General features: G+C 46.9%; 1 protein-coding gene and 1 pseudogene across 3 annotated transcripts in view; one reads left to right on the top strand and one right to left on the bottom strand.

The window, feature by feature from the left end:
• Nucleotides 1-2,698: 2,698 nt before the first annotated feature.
• SGF29 (SAGA complex associated factor 29) overlaps nt 2,699-19,144 on the top strand; it is a 31,308-nt gene continuing 14,862 nt past the window's right edge. Inside the window, exon 1 of one of the 3 annotated variants that reach the window (XM_032431003.1) lies at nt 2,699-2,859. Coding sequence is in view for 2 of the 3 variants with exons in the window: in XM_032431000.1 (XP_032286891.1) it covers nt 11,357-11,426 (70 nt within the window). In the remaining variant the exon portion in view is untranslated. Of the gene's footprint in view, nt 2,860-11,319; nt 11,690-19,144 lie in introns of those variants that run through there. The other 2 variants (XM_032431000.1, XM_032431001.1) reach the window with 2 other exon arrangements.
• On the bottom strand, nt 5,451-7,029 carry LOC116648761 (annotated as a pseudogene).

The raw sequence follows: 19,144 nt of genomic DNA, 5'->3' as shown, positions 1-19,144 counted from the left end.
AAAAAAAAAAAAAGAGTGCTCTTGGGGCGCCTGCGCCGGGGCGGGGTGTGGGCTCAGTCCTTTAAGCGGCTGCCTTCAGTTCAGGTCATAATCCCTGAGCACCGCAAGGGGGCTCCACACTCAGCGGGGAGTCAGCTTCTCCCTCTCCCTCTGCCCCTCCCCGTTCGTGCTCCCTCTCTCTCAAATGAATAAGTAGAATCTTAAAAAAGAAAGAGAAAAGGGAAGAGAGGGGGGAAAAAAGAAGAATGCTCTGGGCAAATGGGTGAGGGCATACAATTTCAGGGGCTGTTACTCAAGTCTCACCAGGTAGTTATACTTCCCAGAAAAATCCTCATATTGGCCACAAGAGGGCATGCTTGAGGCTGTTCAAGGTGGAGCCGGTAGTTGGAGGCAATTTAGATGTCCATCACCACGGGTCCAAATAACTACAATGTGAGTGCCCATTATGAAATATTGCATAGTTATTCTAAGTAACAGGCACACACAGCAACAAGGACAAGTCTTTTTTTTTGGATTTTATTTATTTAGAGAGAGAGAGAGAGAGGCAGAGGCAGAGGGAGAAGCAGGCTCCCAGTGGAGCAAGGAGCCCGATGCGGGACTCGATCCCAGGACCCTGAGATCATGACCTGAGCCAAAGGCAGACGTTTAACCGACTGAGCCACCCAGGCGTCCTGACAAGGACAAGTCTTGAAAGCATCGTGCTGAATGGGAAAAATAAGAAACTGAGTGAGGTTTATAGCACAATACCATTTAGGTAAATTAAAAATACATGCACACTAGACAACACGCATGTTTGACAAAGACACTCTCACACACACTGGGGAAGGGAGGAGGAGTAGAGAAAAGAGATAAAGGCCATAAATAGATAAAACAAGAGAGAGGGTATACAGAGCCCAATGATTATAGTCTGTCATGAAGCAAGCAATGAATAGCCCAACCTCTACATCTGGGAATAAACAATTAAAAGGTCTTGCAGTTGTTTAGCCAAGCGTCAAGCCCCTTAAACTATGGCACATGTGGTGGAGATGAAAAGTGGATGGAGTATGTGATAGGAATGAAACACATAAAGCATATTTAACATATATAGTACATAGTAAGTGGCCAACATATGTGAGCTCTTACTATCTATTATTTAACCAATCAATGTGGAATTTCTTGGTCAGCACTAGGAAATTTAGTGATCCCTTCCATTCCCCTTAGGAGGGTGACCTTACCTAAAACAATGCATTCTTGGCTCATAATACCCCTTTTTCCGCTCCCTCTCTGTCTTAAAAAACCTTTCCTTTTCTTCAGCTCAGTGGAACTCCTTTCTATTTGTCAGATGGGATGCTGCCTGATTCATGAATCATTCAATAAAGCCAATTTCACCTTTTAAGTTACTCAGTTGCCCCTGGTTGGCTCAGATGGTTGGGTGTCTGCCTTCGGCTCAGGTCATGATGATTCCAGGGTCCTGGGATCGAGTCCCACATCAGGCTCGTGGCTCAGCGGGGAGCCTGCTTCTCCTTCTCCCTCTGCCTCTCCCCCTGTTCATGCTTTCTCTCTCTGTATCTCTCTGTCTCAAATGAATAAATAAAATCTTAAAAAATCTTGTTTAAAAAAATGTTAGTTGAATTTTTGTTGTTTAACAGTAGAAACATCAGAGATTACAGATAAATTCAAACAAACAAACAATTGTGAGTCCTAAATCTCTCCTGAGGAGTAACTAAGATCAATAGTTGACATTCAGGAGAAATAGCTCTTGACACCTCTACAAATGCAAAATTTGTGATATCCTTGCCAGCATAAGCTTCTTAAAATGCAGGATATATAGCTGAGACTGGATAGGTGGTCATGCCATTCATTAAGATAGAGACCTCAAAAAGAAAAACAAACTTGATGGCAAAAAATGTGTTAATTTGGGGCTGAAATAGTTTGTGTTGAAGTCTGGGATTCTTCTAAGTGCATACAAAAATATTGAGGGCCTATGACGTGCCCTCATAGGTACTAGGAATGTGCTAGGTACTGGGAATACAAAGGTGAACAAAACAGATGATTCTAACCTTATTGAGCTGGCAAGTGTATCACATAAACGAAATAAAATATAATTCTAAACTTTGGTAGCGGTTATGTAAGAATCATAAGATGCTAGGATGTAAACTAATGTAGTTTTTTTTTTTTAAAGATTTTATTTATCTATTTGACAGAGAGAGACACGGTGAGAGAGGAACACAAGCAGGGGGAGTGGGAGAGGGAGAAGCAGGCTTCCCGTCCAGCAGGGAGCCCGATGCGGGGCTCGGTCCCAGGACCCTGGGATCATGACCTGAGCTGAAGGCAGACGCTTAACGACTGAGCCACCCAGGCGCCCCTAAACTTATGTAGTTTAATATTTAGTCATGTCCTTAATACGTTCCTGGGAAGACTCCCTAAAAGAGCAACTTCTGGGTCTACGGATCTGCTTGTTTTAATTTATTTAAAAATTTTTAAAAATAGACTTTATCTTTTGGAGCAGTTTGACGTTTAAAAAAAGTTTTTAATTATCTTATACAGGCTTGGGGGAATGAGAGAAGATACTGAAAACACAAGGGCTCTAATTTGTTAAAATGTTCATCTGGCGCGTGGAGCATAGTGTGATAAAGTAAAAACTACATATCCCAAGGAGCAGCGCGGCACGTCACAGAAAGGATGGCGCATGCGTGGAGGAAGTTCGCGCAGCGACTGGCTCATAAAAGGAAAAAAGCGTGTGTGGTTCTCGACGTGCCGCGAATCTTCGAACGCAAGCGCGTTGTGATCTTCAGACTTTGAAAAGCATTCGAGGGGCGCGCCCGCGCCTGCCGTCGTAATTTGCAGCGCGACGTACCTATTCCGCTCGTGGCTTGGCAGGTGGGGCTGGGTCGCGGTCTGGGGCCCCCGGGGAATGGCGGGAGCGAAGAGCCGGGATCCCCTCCGGTACCTCCCCATTCCCGGGCCTCCGAGGCGGCTCTCGAGGGGCGGTGCGCACGCGCCCTGGGCGGGGAGAGGCGGAGCTCGGGGAGGGAGGGCCCGCGCCGGCGGTCTTTAGGATCTGCGCGTGCGCCGGCCGGCTCGGCGAGGAGGGGAAGCCGGCGTGCGCGGTGCGGGGCGCGGAGGTGGCGGAGGCGGGGTACTCAGCCCAGGTGCGAGAAGACGGTGGCTGAGGATGAGCCCCTGTTAACGAGATAATTTTATTCGCCCTCCAGAGACTTCCAATTGCCTCCTCATCTCTCTGCGCCCGTTTGCAGCGTGAGGCTTCAGCCTCTAGCTGGCGCCTCATCACTTCCAGGTCTCTGAACCCGCCCCAGTCTAGGCCCCCGCCACTCCCCTGAAATAGCACTTTGTTGAAGCTGCCAATGCTCTCTCAGTCGCCAAATTCAATGTTAAGTTCGTTCTCACTCCTGTAGAAGTGGTTGATGGGGTTCATCACTGCCCTTTCTTTTTTTTTTTTTTTTTTTTCTATAGTAGTGATTTTAAAGATTTTATTCATTTATTTGACAGAGAGACACAGTGAGAGAGGGAACACAAGCAGGGGGAGTGGGAGAGGGAGAAGCAGGCTTCCCGCGGAGCAGGGAGCCCGATGCGGGGCTCGATCCCAGGACCCTGGGATCATGACCTGTGCCGAAGGCAGACGCTTAACGACTGAGCCACCCAAGCGCCCCTCATCACTGCCCTTTCTTGAAGCACGTTCATTTTATTTTGTGGAACATTCTCTTCTTTAGCCTCAGCTCTCTAGTTTCTCCTCTGCTGATGTCTTGTTCCTCTTTTTTCTCTTTAATGATTGTACTGCCCCCAGGCCTCGTCCTAATCTCTTCTCTGTGTCCACTTCCCAGGAGCTATCCATTTCAAGACTTTAAGTATAAATACCGTCTATTGTGCTCTCAAATTTCGATCTTCAACCCAGTGCTCTACCTTGAACTCCAGATTCTTACATTCACGTCTCAAATTACATCTCTTAAAACGTCAAAATCGGCATCTCAAACATGTCCAGAACTGAAATTTTGAGTTTTACCCCTCACATACCTTCACCTTCCCCAGTCTTCCCATTCTTCCAGTTGCGCAGGCCAAACACTGAGTTATTCCTGGTGGGTTTTGCGCCCTGCTCCCTTTCCTTTTGCCCTTGAGGCTTTGAAGTTTCACTACTGGCACTTACTCTGTCAAAGAGAGGTTCTCTTTGGCGCTTGGTCCTTTTTGCCTGAGAATTTGTGTTTTCAGTTCTTCAATATTCCCTGTCATTGTTTATTCAAATTTATCTGTGTATCTATTGTGTTCTCTATGTCTCTTTTAAAGTGTTTACTTCACCAACTAATAAGTATATGGAATTATTTAATGTCTGTGTTCCTTTCTGGACTGAATTTCATAAGCAAGGCAGGGACACTTTGTCTCATTCACTGCTGTATATTTCTCATGCCTGGCACAGAGTAGGTATTTGACAAATATTATTGAGTGAATGAATTTATAGAGAAGAAATATCTCCTCTCCATAGGTGGGGAGTAGACCATCGCTCTTAGAGTGTAATAGCAACTAATTGGGGCGCCTGGCTTAGTTGGTTAAGCATCCCACTCTTGATCTCAGCTCAGGTCTTAATCTTGGGGTCATAAGTTTGGGCCCACATTGGGCTCCATGCTGGGCATGGAGCTTACTTTAAAAAAAAAAAAAAAAAAAAACTAATTTTTTTTTTTCTGGGGTTGGAGAGAAGATATTTAATAGCCCAGCTTCAGAGTTGTTGAAAGACTATTTTAAGAGATTTACAGGATTCAGTTTGGTCCAGTAATCTATTCTGAAGACTTAGTAGATGCCAGGCCCTGTGCTAGTTGCTGGGAATGTAAAGACGAATACAACTGCATGTCAGTCTTCTAAGAGCTCACGTTCTGCAGGAGAGACAAGTAAGTGAAACAGTCTCTCGGTGTATGTGTGACAAGTGCAAGAATCTGCTTTGGAAGTTTTGACTGCCGTTGGCATCAGGGCAGATGAGTGGCGCCTGGGGCAGCCAGATCCCCCTGCCATTCTTTTCTGGCTGTGAGCAGGTTTGTTCTTTTACATGAGGATGCCATACAAATGTTACCATAAGTATTCTGTTCTGTGTGTGCTGTGAAGAAGGTTGGCAGGTGCTGCTGTGGAAGTGTTAACTGTGCTGCCAGTTGATTTGGACCCCAGAAGATGAGCACCCAGAGGGAAGTGGGGGGAAGGATCAAGGGGCATTTCAGGCAGACATAACAGAAGCGCGAAAGTATGTGCTTGTTTGGAATGCGGGCACTAGAATTGCTCACTGTGGTTATTGTGTGGTATTGCTGTTTGAGAGGGGCTGGCTGTCTAGGATCTGAAAAAGTGCCTTGAAAGTGTTTAGTAGGGGCGCCTGGCCGGCTCAGAGGAGCATGTGGTTCTTGATCTTGGGGTTGTGAATTCAAGCCCCATGTTGGGTGTAGAAATTGCTTAAATAAATAAACTTAAAAAAAAAAAATCTTAAAAAAAAAAAAGGTGCTCTGTAAACCACAGTGTCTGTTTTATAAATACCTGGCCCAACCGTGAGGCACCCTGTTCTCAGTGGGTAGGTCCATCAGCATCCGTAGTTTTAGTGACCCAACTTTCTGGAGCTGGAAATGGGGACATGTAGTAAGTCACAGGCCTTTTTAACCCCATTTCTAAATTTGTATACAAAGAGTCTTAACAAAGATTTTTTTTTTTTCACCAACCAATTTAGAACCTTTATTTTTAATGTAATTTATGTACATCTGGAGTATGAGAGTAATCCTTTTACAAATGGAACTGATTGCTAGAAAAAATGATGACAAAACCAAACTGGTATTTCTTGTGACTCCACATGAGTTTAAGCTTCAAAACCAGCCAAGAAGTTTGTTGCAATCTCTTTCAGCTTAGCATCTGACTGTTTGAGATCTTTCCATCAGTCCTTATATTGCCCAACAGGGCTTGGTGTTGGCTGATAACATGAACCAAGAAAGCATGCTCAAACTTGTGATCTTGCTGGGCTCCAACTTATCAGATACCATCTTACACCGGCATAAAGAACAGCCACTTGTTCTTCAGTAGCCATGGGAGAATGCTGTCCTTGCTTCAACAACTCAGTCAGTCGCATGCCACGACTTGAGTTGTTGAGTGGCAGCATCCAGATCAGAACCGAACTGGGCAGAAGCAGCAGCCTCAAGATACTGAGCCAATTCCAGCTTTGTGGTATCTGCCACCTGCCTCATGGCCCTGGTTTGGGCAGCAGATCCCACATGGGACACAGACAAACCAACGTTAATGGCAGGGCGGATACCTTTGTAGAACAGTTCTGTTTCCAAGAAGATCTGTCTGTCAGTGATAGAAATGACATTTGTTGGAATGTAAGCCTTCACATCACCAGCTCGTGTTTCTGTGACTGAGAAAGCAGTCAAGGAGCCACCACCAGAAGAATCGTTCATTTTGGCTGCTCTGTCTAGCAGACGGGAGCGTAGGTAGGACACATCACCAGGACAGGCCTCACCGACCGGGGGGCTGGTGGAGCAGCAGAGACACCTGATGATAAGCAACAGCCTGTTTGGATAAGTCATCATAGATGATCAAAGCGTGTTTGCCATTATCCCTAAAATATTCTCCTATAGAACAGACAGAGTAAGGAACCAGGTCTTGAAGTGGAGCAGCATCAGGAACAGCAGCTGAAACCACAGTGGTGGACTTCACGGCATCTGCATCTGTCAGTCTCTTCAGCTGGGCAATGGTGGATCTCTTCTGACCAATAGTAGATGTGGTATAGCTTCTTCTTCTCATCAGTTCCGTCGTTGAAATGTTTCTGGTTAATGATTGTGTCCGTAGCAATTGATGTTTGGCCCTCCGTTGGTCACCAATAATCAGCTCACGCTGGCCACGACAAATTGGCACCAAGCTGTCTGCAGCCTTAATACCAGTCTGCATTAGTTTGTGCACAGAGATTTGAGAAATGATCCCAGGGGCTTTCAGGCCAACTCGCCTACAGGCTGGAACCAATTGGACCCTTTCCAACAGTGGCATTACCGAGGGCATCTACAATACCGCCCAGTAGCTCCTCACCAACTGGAACACCCACGGTGGCTCCTGTTCTCTTGACGATATCTCCTTCCTTAATTAGTTTGGCATTTCCAAACACGACAACACCAACGTTGTCAGGTTCCAAGTTCAGAGACATACTCTTTAAACCTGAAGAAAACTCTGCCATTTCTTCTGCCTGAACATTTCTCAGCCCATTTACACGGGCAATGCTTAGGACACGCCCAGTCTCTTCAAGGTCAACAAAGGTATCAGCTCCAAGAATATGCTCTTCAAGGATAGGGGACACTTCAGCAGTGCCAGTCTTCTGAAGACGAGTGTTAGAGGCATGGAAGTTCCTTGCAGCAATGAAGGATGATCCCAAATCATTTTTGGAGACCAGCCTGGCCCGCCAAGGGAGGGTGCGGGCCTGGCCACGGTGACGTGCATGGACAACATCTTCGCAGCTTCTCGGGTGGTTCCTCTGCAGTCTCCACAGCCTGTGGACTGACTGCCTTACAAAGATTTTAAATGAATTTTTGAAATGAAATGAATGAAAATGAATCTCCTATAAAATTTTGATATATCATCTGCACTGGAAAAAAAATACCCAATTTACGTCACTCCAGGATTTGTGGTCTCTGTATCTGTGGAGTAGAAGCCAGTTTGTTGAACATTGAACCAACAGGATTTGGATGTTGATCATTCTAAGGGTTGTTTGAGTCTTAAGACTTAGGTCGTAGAGCCAGACAGGTCTGGATTTGAATCCCATCTCTACCACTTATTACTTGCATGACCTGGATAAAGTCACTGATTTCTCCAAGACTCCGGTTTCCACAGTTCTAAATGAAGAGTACAGCACTTACTTTGTGGGACCGTGAGGAGAGTTAGATGGGGTCATCTACATAGAAGTGCTTAGCACGTATAGGTATTCAGTAAGGAAAAACTGTCATAATTACCTTTATTTTTTATCTCTTTTTATCAGATGCCACCATGAATCCCCATCTTACTGTTAATACTTTCAGTGTGATCTTAATATTCTAACAGTTGATTGACAGTTTCCAGTAGACGAAATGTTTCTATTTCTGTGATCTCTTTTCCTATTGAATAAGCTGAGCTTGTTACAAAACTTGAAACTGGGAGGGAGAGCACAGATTTTAGAGTTTGCAGTTTTGCAACTACCTGTATTTCCCAAGTTACCCGGCATAATTTAACCAATCTGAACTTCAGTTTCTCCAGCTATAAAGAGGGTGTGCTTATGGGATTGCTGTAAGGTTTCAGTGAGAATCCCCTGTATAAGCTTTGGTCTAGAAGCATGGTAGGTACTAGGGGAAAGAAATCACCATCTCCTTAATTTTTTTCAAACCAATTGATGAATGTAGATTGTTGATGGTGGCCAGATTGAGAGTATGGAATCTTAGTGTAGGGTCTTAGATGCCTTCCTTCCCTTTGATTCAGAACAAAGCTCTTATTGTCTTAAGCCCTGTAGGACTAACGTTAGAGGGGTTTAAGTATAGGATGTTTGGATTTGTTTGTATGAGGCCTTGGCTTCTAGAGAAGGGGCTAGAGAGCAGGTTTTGACTGGGTTAGCAGTTAATAGTCCTATGTCCCTAGAATTACCTATTAGACATCTCAGTTGCAGTTAACAAAAAGTGAACCTAGGGGCGCCTGGGTGGCTCAGTCGGTTAAGCGTCTGCCTTCGGCTCAGGTCATGATCTCAGGGTCCTGGGATTGAGCCCCACATCAGGCTCCCTGCTCCGCGGGAAGCCTGCTTCTCCCTCTCCCACTTCCCCTGCTTGTGCTCCCTCTCTTGCTGTGTCTCTCTCTGTCAAATAAATAAAATCTTAAAAAAAAAAAAAAAAGTGAACCTAAACTAGTCCAAGCAGAAAAGGAGTGTCTGTTAGACTCTAACTGAAAAGTCCTGGGTATAGCAGCTTCAGGCATGGTTATATCCAGAAAGCTAACCGATGTCACCAGGATTTTTTATGTCTTTCAGCGCTATTTCTCTCCGTGTTGGCTTCTCTCTCAGGCAGGCACATACCTCCATCCTTCCCAGGCTTCCCTTCTACTCTCTTACCAACCAACTGAAAGAAGGTATCTCTTTGCAGATGGCTCCTAGCAAAAGATCTTAAGTTGATTTGGACCAGACTTGGGTCACATACCTCTTCCTGAGCCAGTTATTGTGGTCAGGGAGAATGGAATACTCCCATCTTTGGAGCCAAGATGAAGGACAGTTTCCCAAAGAGAAACTGAAGTGCTATGACCAAAATGGAGAAAAGGTGATGGGCAGAATGCTCAGAGGTCGCTTTCTGTAGTGGTGGAGTAGCTCATATCAGGCCGCAAATAACGATTATAAACTGCGTGCCCACATGCACAAAAACAAACAGCCCCCTAACTGGAATAAGGGCAGCAGGAGTGGATACCCAGGAGAAAGGGGTGGCACTGGTGAGCCTCCTGTTTGTTTGTTGTTGTTGTTAATGCCTTGTTACATGATAAGTACTCATCTTGGAAACAAGATAGCCAAGCAGGAGGAATTCCAAATTCTTATTATAAAAGTCATTTTACCTAACTGTCCCATCAGCTGCTGAAGGCATAAACAGAATGAGGTCTATCCATACCTGGGATATCAGTCAGCCATAAAAGGAGCGAAATACTGACAAATGTACAGTATGGATGAACCTTGAAAATATTGTGCTCAGTGAAGGAAGCCAGTCTCCACAGGCCACGTGCTGTGTGATTCTGTTTCTATGAAGTGTCCAGAAAAGACAGATCCGTGAAGTCCAGAACGTAGAATAAGCAGTTGCCCGTGGCTGAGGGGAGGAGGGACTGGGGGGCTGACTGTTGTTTGGGTACAGGTTTTGGGAGGTCATGAAAATATTCTAAAATTCGGTGGTGGTGATGGTTGCACAACCTTGTGACTATACTAAAAAGCCACTGAATTGAATGTAAAGGAAGCCGAGTAAGCGTATGGGAAGGGGCTCAACATCATTAGTCCACCGGAGAAGTCTAGATTGAAACCACAGTGAAAATTCACTTCACGCTAGCTAGGATGGCTAAAAACTGTTTTAAATAAAATGAACATGACAACACGGTACGTGGCAAGGATGTAGAGCAACTGGAATTTCTATACATTGTTGGTGGGAGAACTGGTACACCTTCTCAGGGAAGGAGACTGACACTTTCTTGGAAAATTAAACATCCACCTCAGACCTAAGTACTTAAGAAAAATGAACATACGTCTAAAAAAAAGCCTCCTATATGACTACTCATGGCAGTTTTATTCATAGTGGCCCCAAGTTGGGAGTAGCCCAGGTGCCATCAGAACAGAGCTGGCTAAACAAACAAGTTTGTTCATACGAGAGAACGCTGCTCAGCAATAGAAAGGGACAGACTCCTGATACACACACCACACACTGAGAGAATCCATACCCTAAAGAATGTGGATGGCATGATGACATTTCTTCATTTTTTTAAAGATTTTAATTTATTTAGAGAGAAAGCGTGTGCGAGCAGGGGGAGGGGCAGAGGGAGAGAGGGAATCCCACGCCAACCCTGTGCACTGGCAGAGCCCGGCTCAGGGCTCTATCTCACGACCCTGAGATCACAACTTGAGCTGAAACCAAGAGTCGGATGCTCCACCGACTGAGCCACTGAGGTGCCTCATGATTACATTTCTATGAAGTTCTAGAACAGGTGAACCTCATCTGTAGTGAAAAAGGTCAGAATGGTGGTTCCCTCTGTGGGTAGAAATAGAAGGCGTGGCTTCTAAATCAGTGGGAAGAAGAGAGTGCCAGGAGCCAAAAAGCTTAGAGTGTTGGGCCGTGCCTCAAAATGTGTAAGTAAGCCTGAAACCTTTCAGAGATTGCCTGGCCTCTCGAGGTTGGGATCAGCTGGGGCCCTTGGACTCTGATAACGGGCAGCTGGGGCTGGAAGCCACTTCCTCCCAGCTCGGAGCTCTGGCCTTTCCATCATGTATGGTTCCGTGCCCGGTGCTTTGTTCCTGTAGGCTTTGGCACTGGGGGTGTCTTCTGGGGGAAATTCAAGGTCACGACTGAACGGATCTGGAGATAGTTTGTTGTAAAACTGTAAAGTGAGGTGGTTCTCCCAAGCAAGGCACTGCCCAGCGGGCAGGGCTCAAACAGGAGAGCACTCCTCAACGGTGCGGACTCTGTGTGGCCCACCACCTCAGCGTTGCTCCCCTCGGGCTTGGGATGCATCAGGGTTTTCTTCTGCCCAGGCCTTTGACTGCTTTGCTCAAGTTAGCATAGTCCCTATTTTTCCCTGGCGGTTCCCTGCCCCCATCTCCAGACAAGGAGGGGGTGGCTCATGTTCACATGTTGTGCCAGGCACCGCCTGGGCTTTCCTTATGTCGTTGATCCTCAAGTGGGTGCTCTGGTTTTTACTGAGACTCAGAAAGGCTCAGGAGCTCCCTAAGGGTGAGTCTATGGCCTCATGAGAACTTAGCAGCTGTTCTGTCCCTGTTCCCCTTCTTGGAGCGCTCCTAAAGTATGCATGTCAGTTCATTTGTCTGATGGCTGTTTTGCAAGTGGTGTATTTCATTTCTTTATATGACTTTATACTGCTGTGAGTGCTGGGCATGCTCTTCGCCTCTTCCTGTGTTTCCCAGAGTGGTTTCTGACAAACCGCTACCAAGCCCTCCCTATGTTCCAGGCTTCATTTTGGGTGCCAAGATACAAAGGTGAGTAAAACTCTGTTCTTGTACGTAAGGGGCTGGGAATGTGAGAAGTGGACTCCCACACAAGTGGAAAGCAGTCTTACAAGGACACATGCGTGCCGATTGTGGTTATGTTGCAGGCGCAGAGTGGCACACAGAATGAAGATCATTCTAGGTTGCTGGGACTTGCTTTAATGATTCTTTAATATTGTTCTACTATTTTTTTTTCCCTGTTAATTAGGAAAAAGTGGAAAGAGGTGTGGCCAGAGTGCTCTGGGGAGCCAGGGGAGTTCCTGACTGCTGAATGGTTAAGGAGTGCCCCCAGGAAGAGGGGGCATAGAGCAGGAAGAACATGCTGGCATTTGTCTGATAGGTCCTGGGGGAAGGGGCATCCAGGTAGTGGAACACCTTGATGGTCCACTTGCTGAGCTGGTGACTGAGTGGTTCCGGAGATAGCAGTGATTTTTCGTAAAATCATGAAGTGAGGTTTTCCCAGGCAGGGAGCTACCCAGCAGGCAAGGCGACCCTCCAGAGCGCTGTCACCCATGTGAGCGCTTCTCAGTATTTCACACCAGATAGAAACGAGGGGAGATGAAAGCCTTTTAAAAACCACTGGTAACCGTGCATACGTGAGGGGATCCCGATAATTGGTGTAGGGGCTAAGTGTCAGAGGCTGAAGGTCTCCAAAAATGGGTCCCACCTCCCCACTGCTGCCCACTTTGGTATTTGATCTACTCCCTCCCTCCAGACCACGTGGGTAACTTTTCCACAGTATACCGTGTCAGCCCCCATCTCCCGCGTATATGTCTGTCTTTGCATCTTCCATTTGCAAAAGGTTTGAGGAGATAACATGCTTTTTTCCCCCTGTGCATCCATGGGATACCTCTGGAGAAATACCCAAGAAACAGTAGTGGTTGCTTCTAGGGGTGGGAGATTTCATTGTAATTCTGGTATCATTTGAATGTTTTTATTATGTGCATATATTTAATATATATGTATATATTAAAATTTTCTTAAGAGAAACAGGCTTTGTGCCCAACTACAATGAGACACAGAGATGGGATGATATTGTGATAATGTAATGAGAGCCCCAACTAAGTGACAGGTGTGGTGGAAGGGAAGGGTTGGTTTGAGAGAAATTTCTTAGGCAAAATCCCTAGAATTTGAAGAGGGTGGATCAGGGAGGTATGGGGGGTTGTAGCTGATCAAGAAGGAGGAATGGATGACTCTGGGATTTGCAGCCTGGGAAGCTAGCTGGACAGTGATGGATGCCATCAACCCACATCTGGAAGGCAGGGCAGAAGGAAGTATGAGGAGTCTGAGGGGCATCTGGGTTGAGCCATCAGGTGGCAGCTGGAAATCTGAGAGGTCAAGGCTGATGATCTCCATTTGGAAGTTTCAGAATATGGGGCCTTACAGTCGATGAGATGCCCAGGGAGTGCTTAGAGACAGAGAAGGGCTTCCTGGGGTGATTGTCCTCTGGGGTAGAGGAGGGAGCAACAGAAAGACCGTGCAGGGTGGTTGGAGAAATAGGGGGGACTGGAGGCCTGGAAATCCGGAGAGCAGAGCTTCGAGAAGCAGCGTGTGGTCAGGTATTCAGTGCAGTGGAAAGGTCCAAGAGCTGGCAGGAGATCACTGGGGACTGAGGGAGAGCCACACCGCGTTGGGTTGAGGCATGAACAGGAGTAGAAGTGAAGATGGTGGGTACCACGTGCCAGCTCCATGCTAGGTACAGGAGGTGGAGTGATCCCCACCCTCAGAGACTAGACTAGCTGGGGAGGAGACAAAAACACACAAAGAGAATTTTAATAGGATTTGGTAGGCACTGTGGTAGAGAGATGCACAGGATATTATGGGAACACAGAGAAAAGTAACTTAGCCTAGGAGACTGGGGGTGGGGGTGGGGGTAGGAGGAGTGGGGTTCTAACCGTGGCTGGTGGAAGGAGATGACTTGATAAGTAAGCCAGGTCTTAGAGACTAAGTAGTTAAATCAGGCAGAGGATTAGGGGTGTCCTGCTTGCAGGAAGGGCATCCCAGATAGAGGGAACAGCATGGGGATAAGAAATTACATGGTGTATGGTCAAAACTGGAAGAGTTTGGAATGGCTGGATTATGAGGTATGAGGCAGGCACTGGTGAGCGGAGATGAGGCTGGTGGGGGCGGGGACGGGGATGGAAGCCTGTTCATCAAGCCAGTGTGGTGTGTGAAGAGCTTGACTTATCTCAAGGCAGGGGTTGAAAGCTTTGTTAGGGGAACATGACCACACTTGTCTTTGAGATGGGTGGTTTTAAGACCTCACAGAGGGTGGATTTGATGGAGATGAGAATGCAGAAGGGGGCTGCTGTGTCGTTGGTATGGTGGGAAACAGTGCCTGAAGGCCAGGAAAGAGGGATGGGTTTATGGGGCAGTAAGTCAGCAGGAGTGGTGACTGATTAGACATAGGGAGACGGGGGTGTGAAACTCGCTGTTTCCGGCACCGGCGGCTGGATGGGTTATGGAAACGTCAACAGGGAAGGAGCATACTACCACACAGGAGGTTCGGGAGAGGGGAGGCGGAGAGGGAGGAGTCTGGCTTTGGACATACTGGGTTTGTTTTTTTTTTAAGTTCTGTTGAGCTAAAATTCACATACCGTACAATTCACCCATTCAAAGTGCACGATTCATTGTTGGGTTTTTTAAAGTATATTCACAGATTTGTATAACTATCCATTATTTAATTTTAGAATATTTTCTGGACACATTGATTTAAAGTCCTTTTTAAATTATAGAATATTTCTAGCATACAGGAGTAGAGAGGCTCATGTAAGGAATGTCTCTGTTGAACATAGGGATTTGGGGTCTTCTCTGCTAGAGCTGTCCAGCCGGCATGAAAATAAGATTCTGAATCTTGGGGAAGTCATAGGGGCTGGCAGTGGATTTGGGAGTTGGTACCATGTGGTTCATAGTTGATAGTGAGGTAGGCTGCAGGAGCCAGGGAAAAGCCTATACTTAACAACAGAGTTTGGAATAGTTGATGTGGGAAATTCAAAATGGACCTCATGGCAGGGGTGGGGTGGGGGGTCAGGACAGGAGAGAGGTGGTGTGTGAAGTAGAAAAAATTATAAAGTTCCTGCCAAGTCCTTGACCCGACCTGTTAGTGGCGGTTATTGATGTAAGGGGTTCGTTGATGAAAGCAGAGGTGTGTGTTCGTGCCTGAGGAGGCTCCAGTCTGGTTGGGGAAGGAAAAACCAGTTTATAAAGGAAGAGTCCAATAAGAGACAAGTTTGGCTTTTTAGGGACAGTCCAGCAGGACCCACCTCGAGCTGATCCTTGAAAGTGTAGCGTTGGTATCCTTGGTGAGCAGGAGGGGCATGCCACGGACAGAAGGGGAGAGGTGGAAGGGGACAGGACATCCGTGTTGCGTGTGTGTGGCTAAGACGGGCGGAAGGGGTGTTAGCAGACGATGAGGGCTGGATCCCACTGCGCACCCGCCCGGCTCCTCTTCAGATGCAGCCCTGTTCTCTGGTCCCTGGACTTGTTCTCAGCGTGCTCCTGTCCCTCAGGCAGCATACTCCGTTTCCCCACCTGAAACCCCCTCTGCCTGCCGCTCAGGCCTCCGCCCACCCTGGTGCCACAGCTCAGCCAGCAGGACGGTGGCTCCTGTCTCGCACTAGAGGTGCTCTCCCTGAGGTCCTCAGACTCAGGAGAGCACTCCCAGTCCTTTTCTGTGGCCTCCGGGGGCGGGGGGGGGGGGCGGCCAGACTCGCCCTGAGTAGTGCCCGCATTTGCAGGGCGGGCAGGTGAGGGGCCGGCCCCAGAGACTGGAGGAGCCGGAGTGAGGTGGAGGGTGGCCGGTGCAGGAGGGAGGCCCTGAAGCCAGAGGCGGCGGCGGCAGTGGGCACCCGTGTCGAGTGAGATGCAGACAGGTCAGGTCGGCCCGAGTGGGAGAGGATCTGATGCTTTGACCCGTATGGTTATTCGTTCTCTCGAGAGCATCGTCACTGCACTGGGGAGGACAGAAGCTAGACGGAAGCGGGTTGAAAAGTAAAATGGGGGTGAGGACGAGAGGCCCAGGCTTGGACAACTGAAGTTTTTCTGTGAAGAGAAACAGGGTGGGGAGCTGGAGGTGAGTGGGGATTGGAAGCTCTTATTTATTTATTTTTTTAAGATGGGCTCTCCTAAAGTAGGCTCATTTTGCTCATACCGCCCAGGAAAGGGGTATCAGACGGCCCAGGAGGAGGTGGGGTTCGGAGCACAGGTGAGGGGCTAGTCCTTCCCTCTGGGGGAGGCAGAGCTGCAGGTGCTGCTGCATGGAGCTCGTTGTGGTCTTGGCGTCTTGGTGGGAACAAGGTCTCTGGCTTCTCTTCTGAGCAGCGTAGGAACCTGGGACTTCAGCTAGCGGGGGCCCAGACCCAGGTCTGAGGGCAGCGGAATCACTGGGAAGGATAACCAGTTGGCCTGACGGCATAGTGGGCGCGCCTGCTGCCGGCCTTGGTCACGGCGCTGTGTAAAGTCAACCCCCCGTGTCTGGCTGTGGGCCTTGCCCCAGTTGTACTCGGCTCGGGTGTGGGCCGGTAGAGGGCACGTGGTTCCACCTGGGATTCCTGCTTTCGTTAGCAGGAGAGAGAACAACTGTCTTCCGTGCTAATCCATCCCTTCCTGCGATCTGAGCTCAGGGGGTGGTCTTTCCTCCTCCCTCTTTCTCACACGGCATATCAGTTCCTAGACTTTAGCAATGACCTTCATGCTGATCATTTCTCAAGTTTGTACACTTCTCATCTCTACACTCGAGATCCATTATTTCATGCGGTTCTAGCTAAATGCAGCTAGACTTTTTTTTTTTTTTTTAAGATTTTTATTTATTTATTTGACAGAGCGAGAGAGCACAAGCAGGGGGAGCGGGAGAAGGAGAGGGAGAAGCAGGCTCCCTGCTGAGCAGGGAGCCCGATGTGGGGCTCGATCCCAGGACCCTGGGACCATGACCTGAGCCGAAGGCAGACACTTAACCATCTGAGCCACCCAGGCACCCTAGACTTTTTTTTTTAAGGGACATGTTCTCCTCTAGACGGAAATGTATTGCTGTGGTGGCGCAAATAGTGTCGCACGTGTGGGAAAACAGTTCTGTGTCCCAAGCAGAGAAAAATCGATAACGTTGGACTGCATAAAAATCTAAAAATGTGTTTCAGAGGACAAAATTCAATAATAAAAAAGACTAATAAAATCAATAAAAATGGGCAAAGGGCAGTTCTTCAAAGAAGACACACAGATGGCTAATAAACATGTGAAAACATGTTCAGCATCCTTAGCCATTGGGGAAATGCCACTCAAAACCACTGGTTAACATCTGACAACCCACCAGGATGGCTGGCGTCAGAAAGACAATCCCACGCATTGGTGCAGACCTAGAGCTGTCCGAACCCTCGTGCACTGCTGATGGGAATGTAAGATGGTGCAGCCACTTTGGAACCAGTCTGGCAGCTCCTTATAAGGTTAAGCGCAGAGTGACCATACGACCCAGCAATTCCACTCCTAGGTACAGACCTGGAAAATGAAAACATGTCCATGGAAAAACTTGTCCACGAGTGTTCATAATAGCATTCTTCTTCTTTCTTCCTTCTTTTTCCTTCTTCTTTTAAAGTAATCTCTACACCCAATGTGGGGCTCGAACCTACAACCCTGAGATCAAGAGTCGCACGCTCTACCAACTGAGCCAGCCAGGCGCTCCTCATAACTGAGCATTATTTTCAGTAGCCAAAAAGTGAACACAACCCAAATATCCATTGGTTGATGGGTTAATATACAAAATGTGGTATATGCAAACAAAGGAATATTATTCCACAATAAGAAGAAAAGAAGTACAGATGGGCAAATCTATAGAAACAGAAACTAGATTAGTGTTTGCCTAAGACTGGGGGGTAAGGGTGGGGAGGTACATCTATCTAAAATTAACAAGACTTTGGACTTGGATTCTGGGTATTTCATCTAAATGAACTCACAGTATGTAGTCTGTTGTGTGTGGCTTTTACTTAGCATCAGGTTTTCAGGGTTCATCTGTGTTAATGAAGCAAGGATGAGTACTTCACTCCTTTCACTGTTGAGTAATACGTTCCTTTGTGTGACTAAAACCACTCCTGTCCATTCGTGTTTCTCCACACCCTCCTCGACACTTGTTATTACGTTTCTTTTTGATTAGAGCCATCCTGGTGAGTGTGAAATGATACCTCCTGGTAGTTTTGATTTGTATTTCCTGGTTGGCTAATGATATTGAGCATCTCTCCATGGGCTTCTTGGCCATTGTATATCTTCTTTGGAGAACTGTCTATTCAGATCATTTTTGTATATGGTCTGAGGTCAGGGTCCAAATTCATTCTTTTCCATGTGGATATCTAGTTGTCCCAGCACCATTTGTCAGAAAGATGATTCTTTTCCACCCTGGTTGGAAATTAATTGACTGTGGGTATGAGGGTTTATTTCTGGTCTCTCGATTTTGTTTCATGGATCTTTAGATCTATCCTTAAGCCAGTACCTCACTGTCTTAATTACTATAGCTTTGTGTAGTGCGTTTTGTAATTGGGAAAACTTATTTATTTTTTAGATTGTTTTGTCTATTCTGGATCCTTTGAATTACCATATGAATTTTAGGATGAGCTTGTTAATTTCTGCAAAGAAGTCAGGTGGGATTGCATTGAAAATGATGAGGGATGGGGTGACTGAGTGGCTCAGTCAGTTGGGCATCTGCCTTTGGCTCGGGTTGTGGTCTCCAGGTCCTGGGATCAAGCTCCGTGTCAGACTTCCTGCTCAGCAGGGAGTCTGCTTCTCCTTCTGCCTCTGCCCCTCCCCTTGCAACTGTGCATGTGCGTGCTCTCTCTCCCTCTCTCTCTCTCTCAAATAAATAAATAAAATCCTAAAAAATAAAGAAAATGATGAGGGATAGAAGTAGGAAAATGTTTACCCTTAGCTGGAAAGGCTGACCTAAAGCCTGCATAGTTTTGATAGGGATCAAATACGTGCTAGTTGCTACATTCTTTAAGGGTCTCATGACTGCCTGCACATCTCACCAATAGTTAATATTGAACTGAATGTTAAACACCAGGGGAATCTTGCAAAAGTAGTTTTAGAAATTCAAAGAAATTTGAAGAAACTTTTGTAATCTTATATTCCCTGCATGCCTCCTTCCCTTTGCTGAGTATATGACCACCAGCCTCACATAGCCAAAGCGCAGTTCTTTCTGCCCATGGGTCCTGTCCCCGTGCTACTTAAATAAACTTACTAAGTTGCACTGTCAGTGGCTCAAGAATTCTTTCCTGACCGTTGGCACTCACCAGCCCCCACATAAGTTTTGGTGACCTGTACAGGGACAGGGCCAAAAAGAATTCAGGAGATTCAGTGCGGCTGGGTAAGTCTTCTTTACCTCCAGTCTTTGTTTCTTACCCTGTTCTTTTTCGGAGATCTCCTAAATAGTATGACCCTTTGGAATGTGCCTTGTCTGAGTGCTCAGGG

This window comes from Phoca vitulina, unplaced genomic scaffold (assembly GCF_004348235.1).
Source record: "Phoca vitulina isolate PV1807 unplaced genomic scaffold, GSC_HSeal_1.0 scaffold45, whole genome shotgun sequence".
Taxonomy (NCBI): domain Eukaryota; kingdom Metazoa; phylum Chordata; class Mammalia; order Carnivora; family Phocidae; genus Phoca; species Phoca vitulina.
This window is presented reverse-complemented; position numbering and strand designations above follow the sequence as displayed.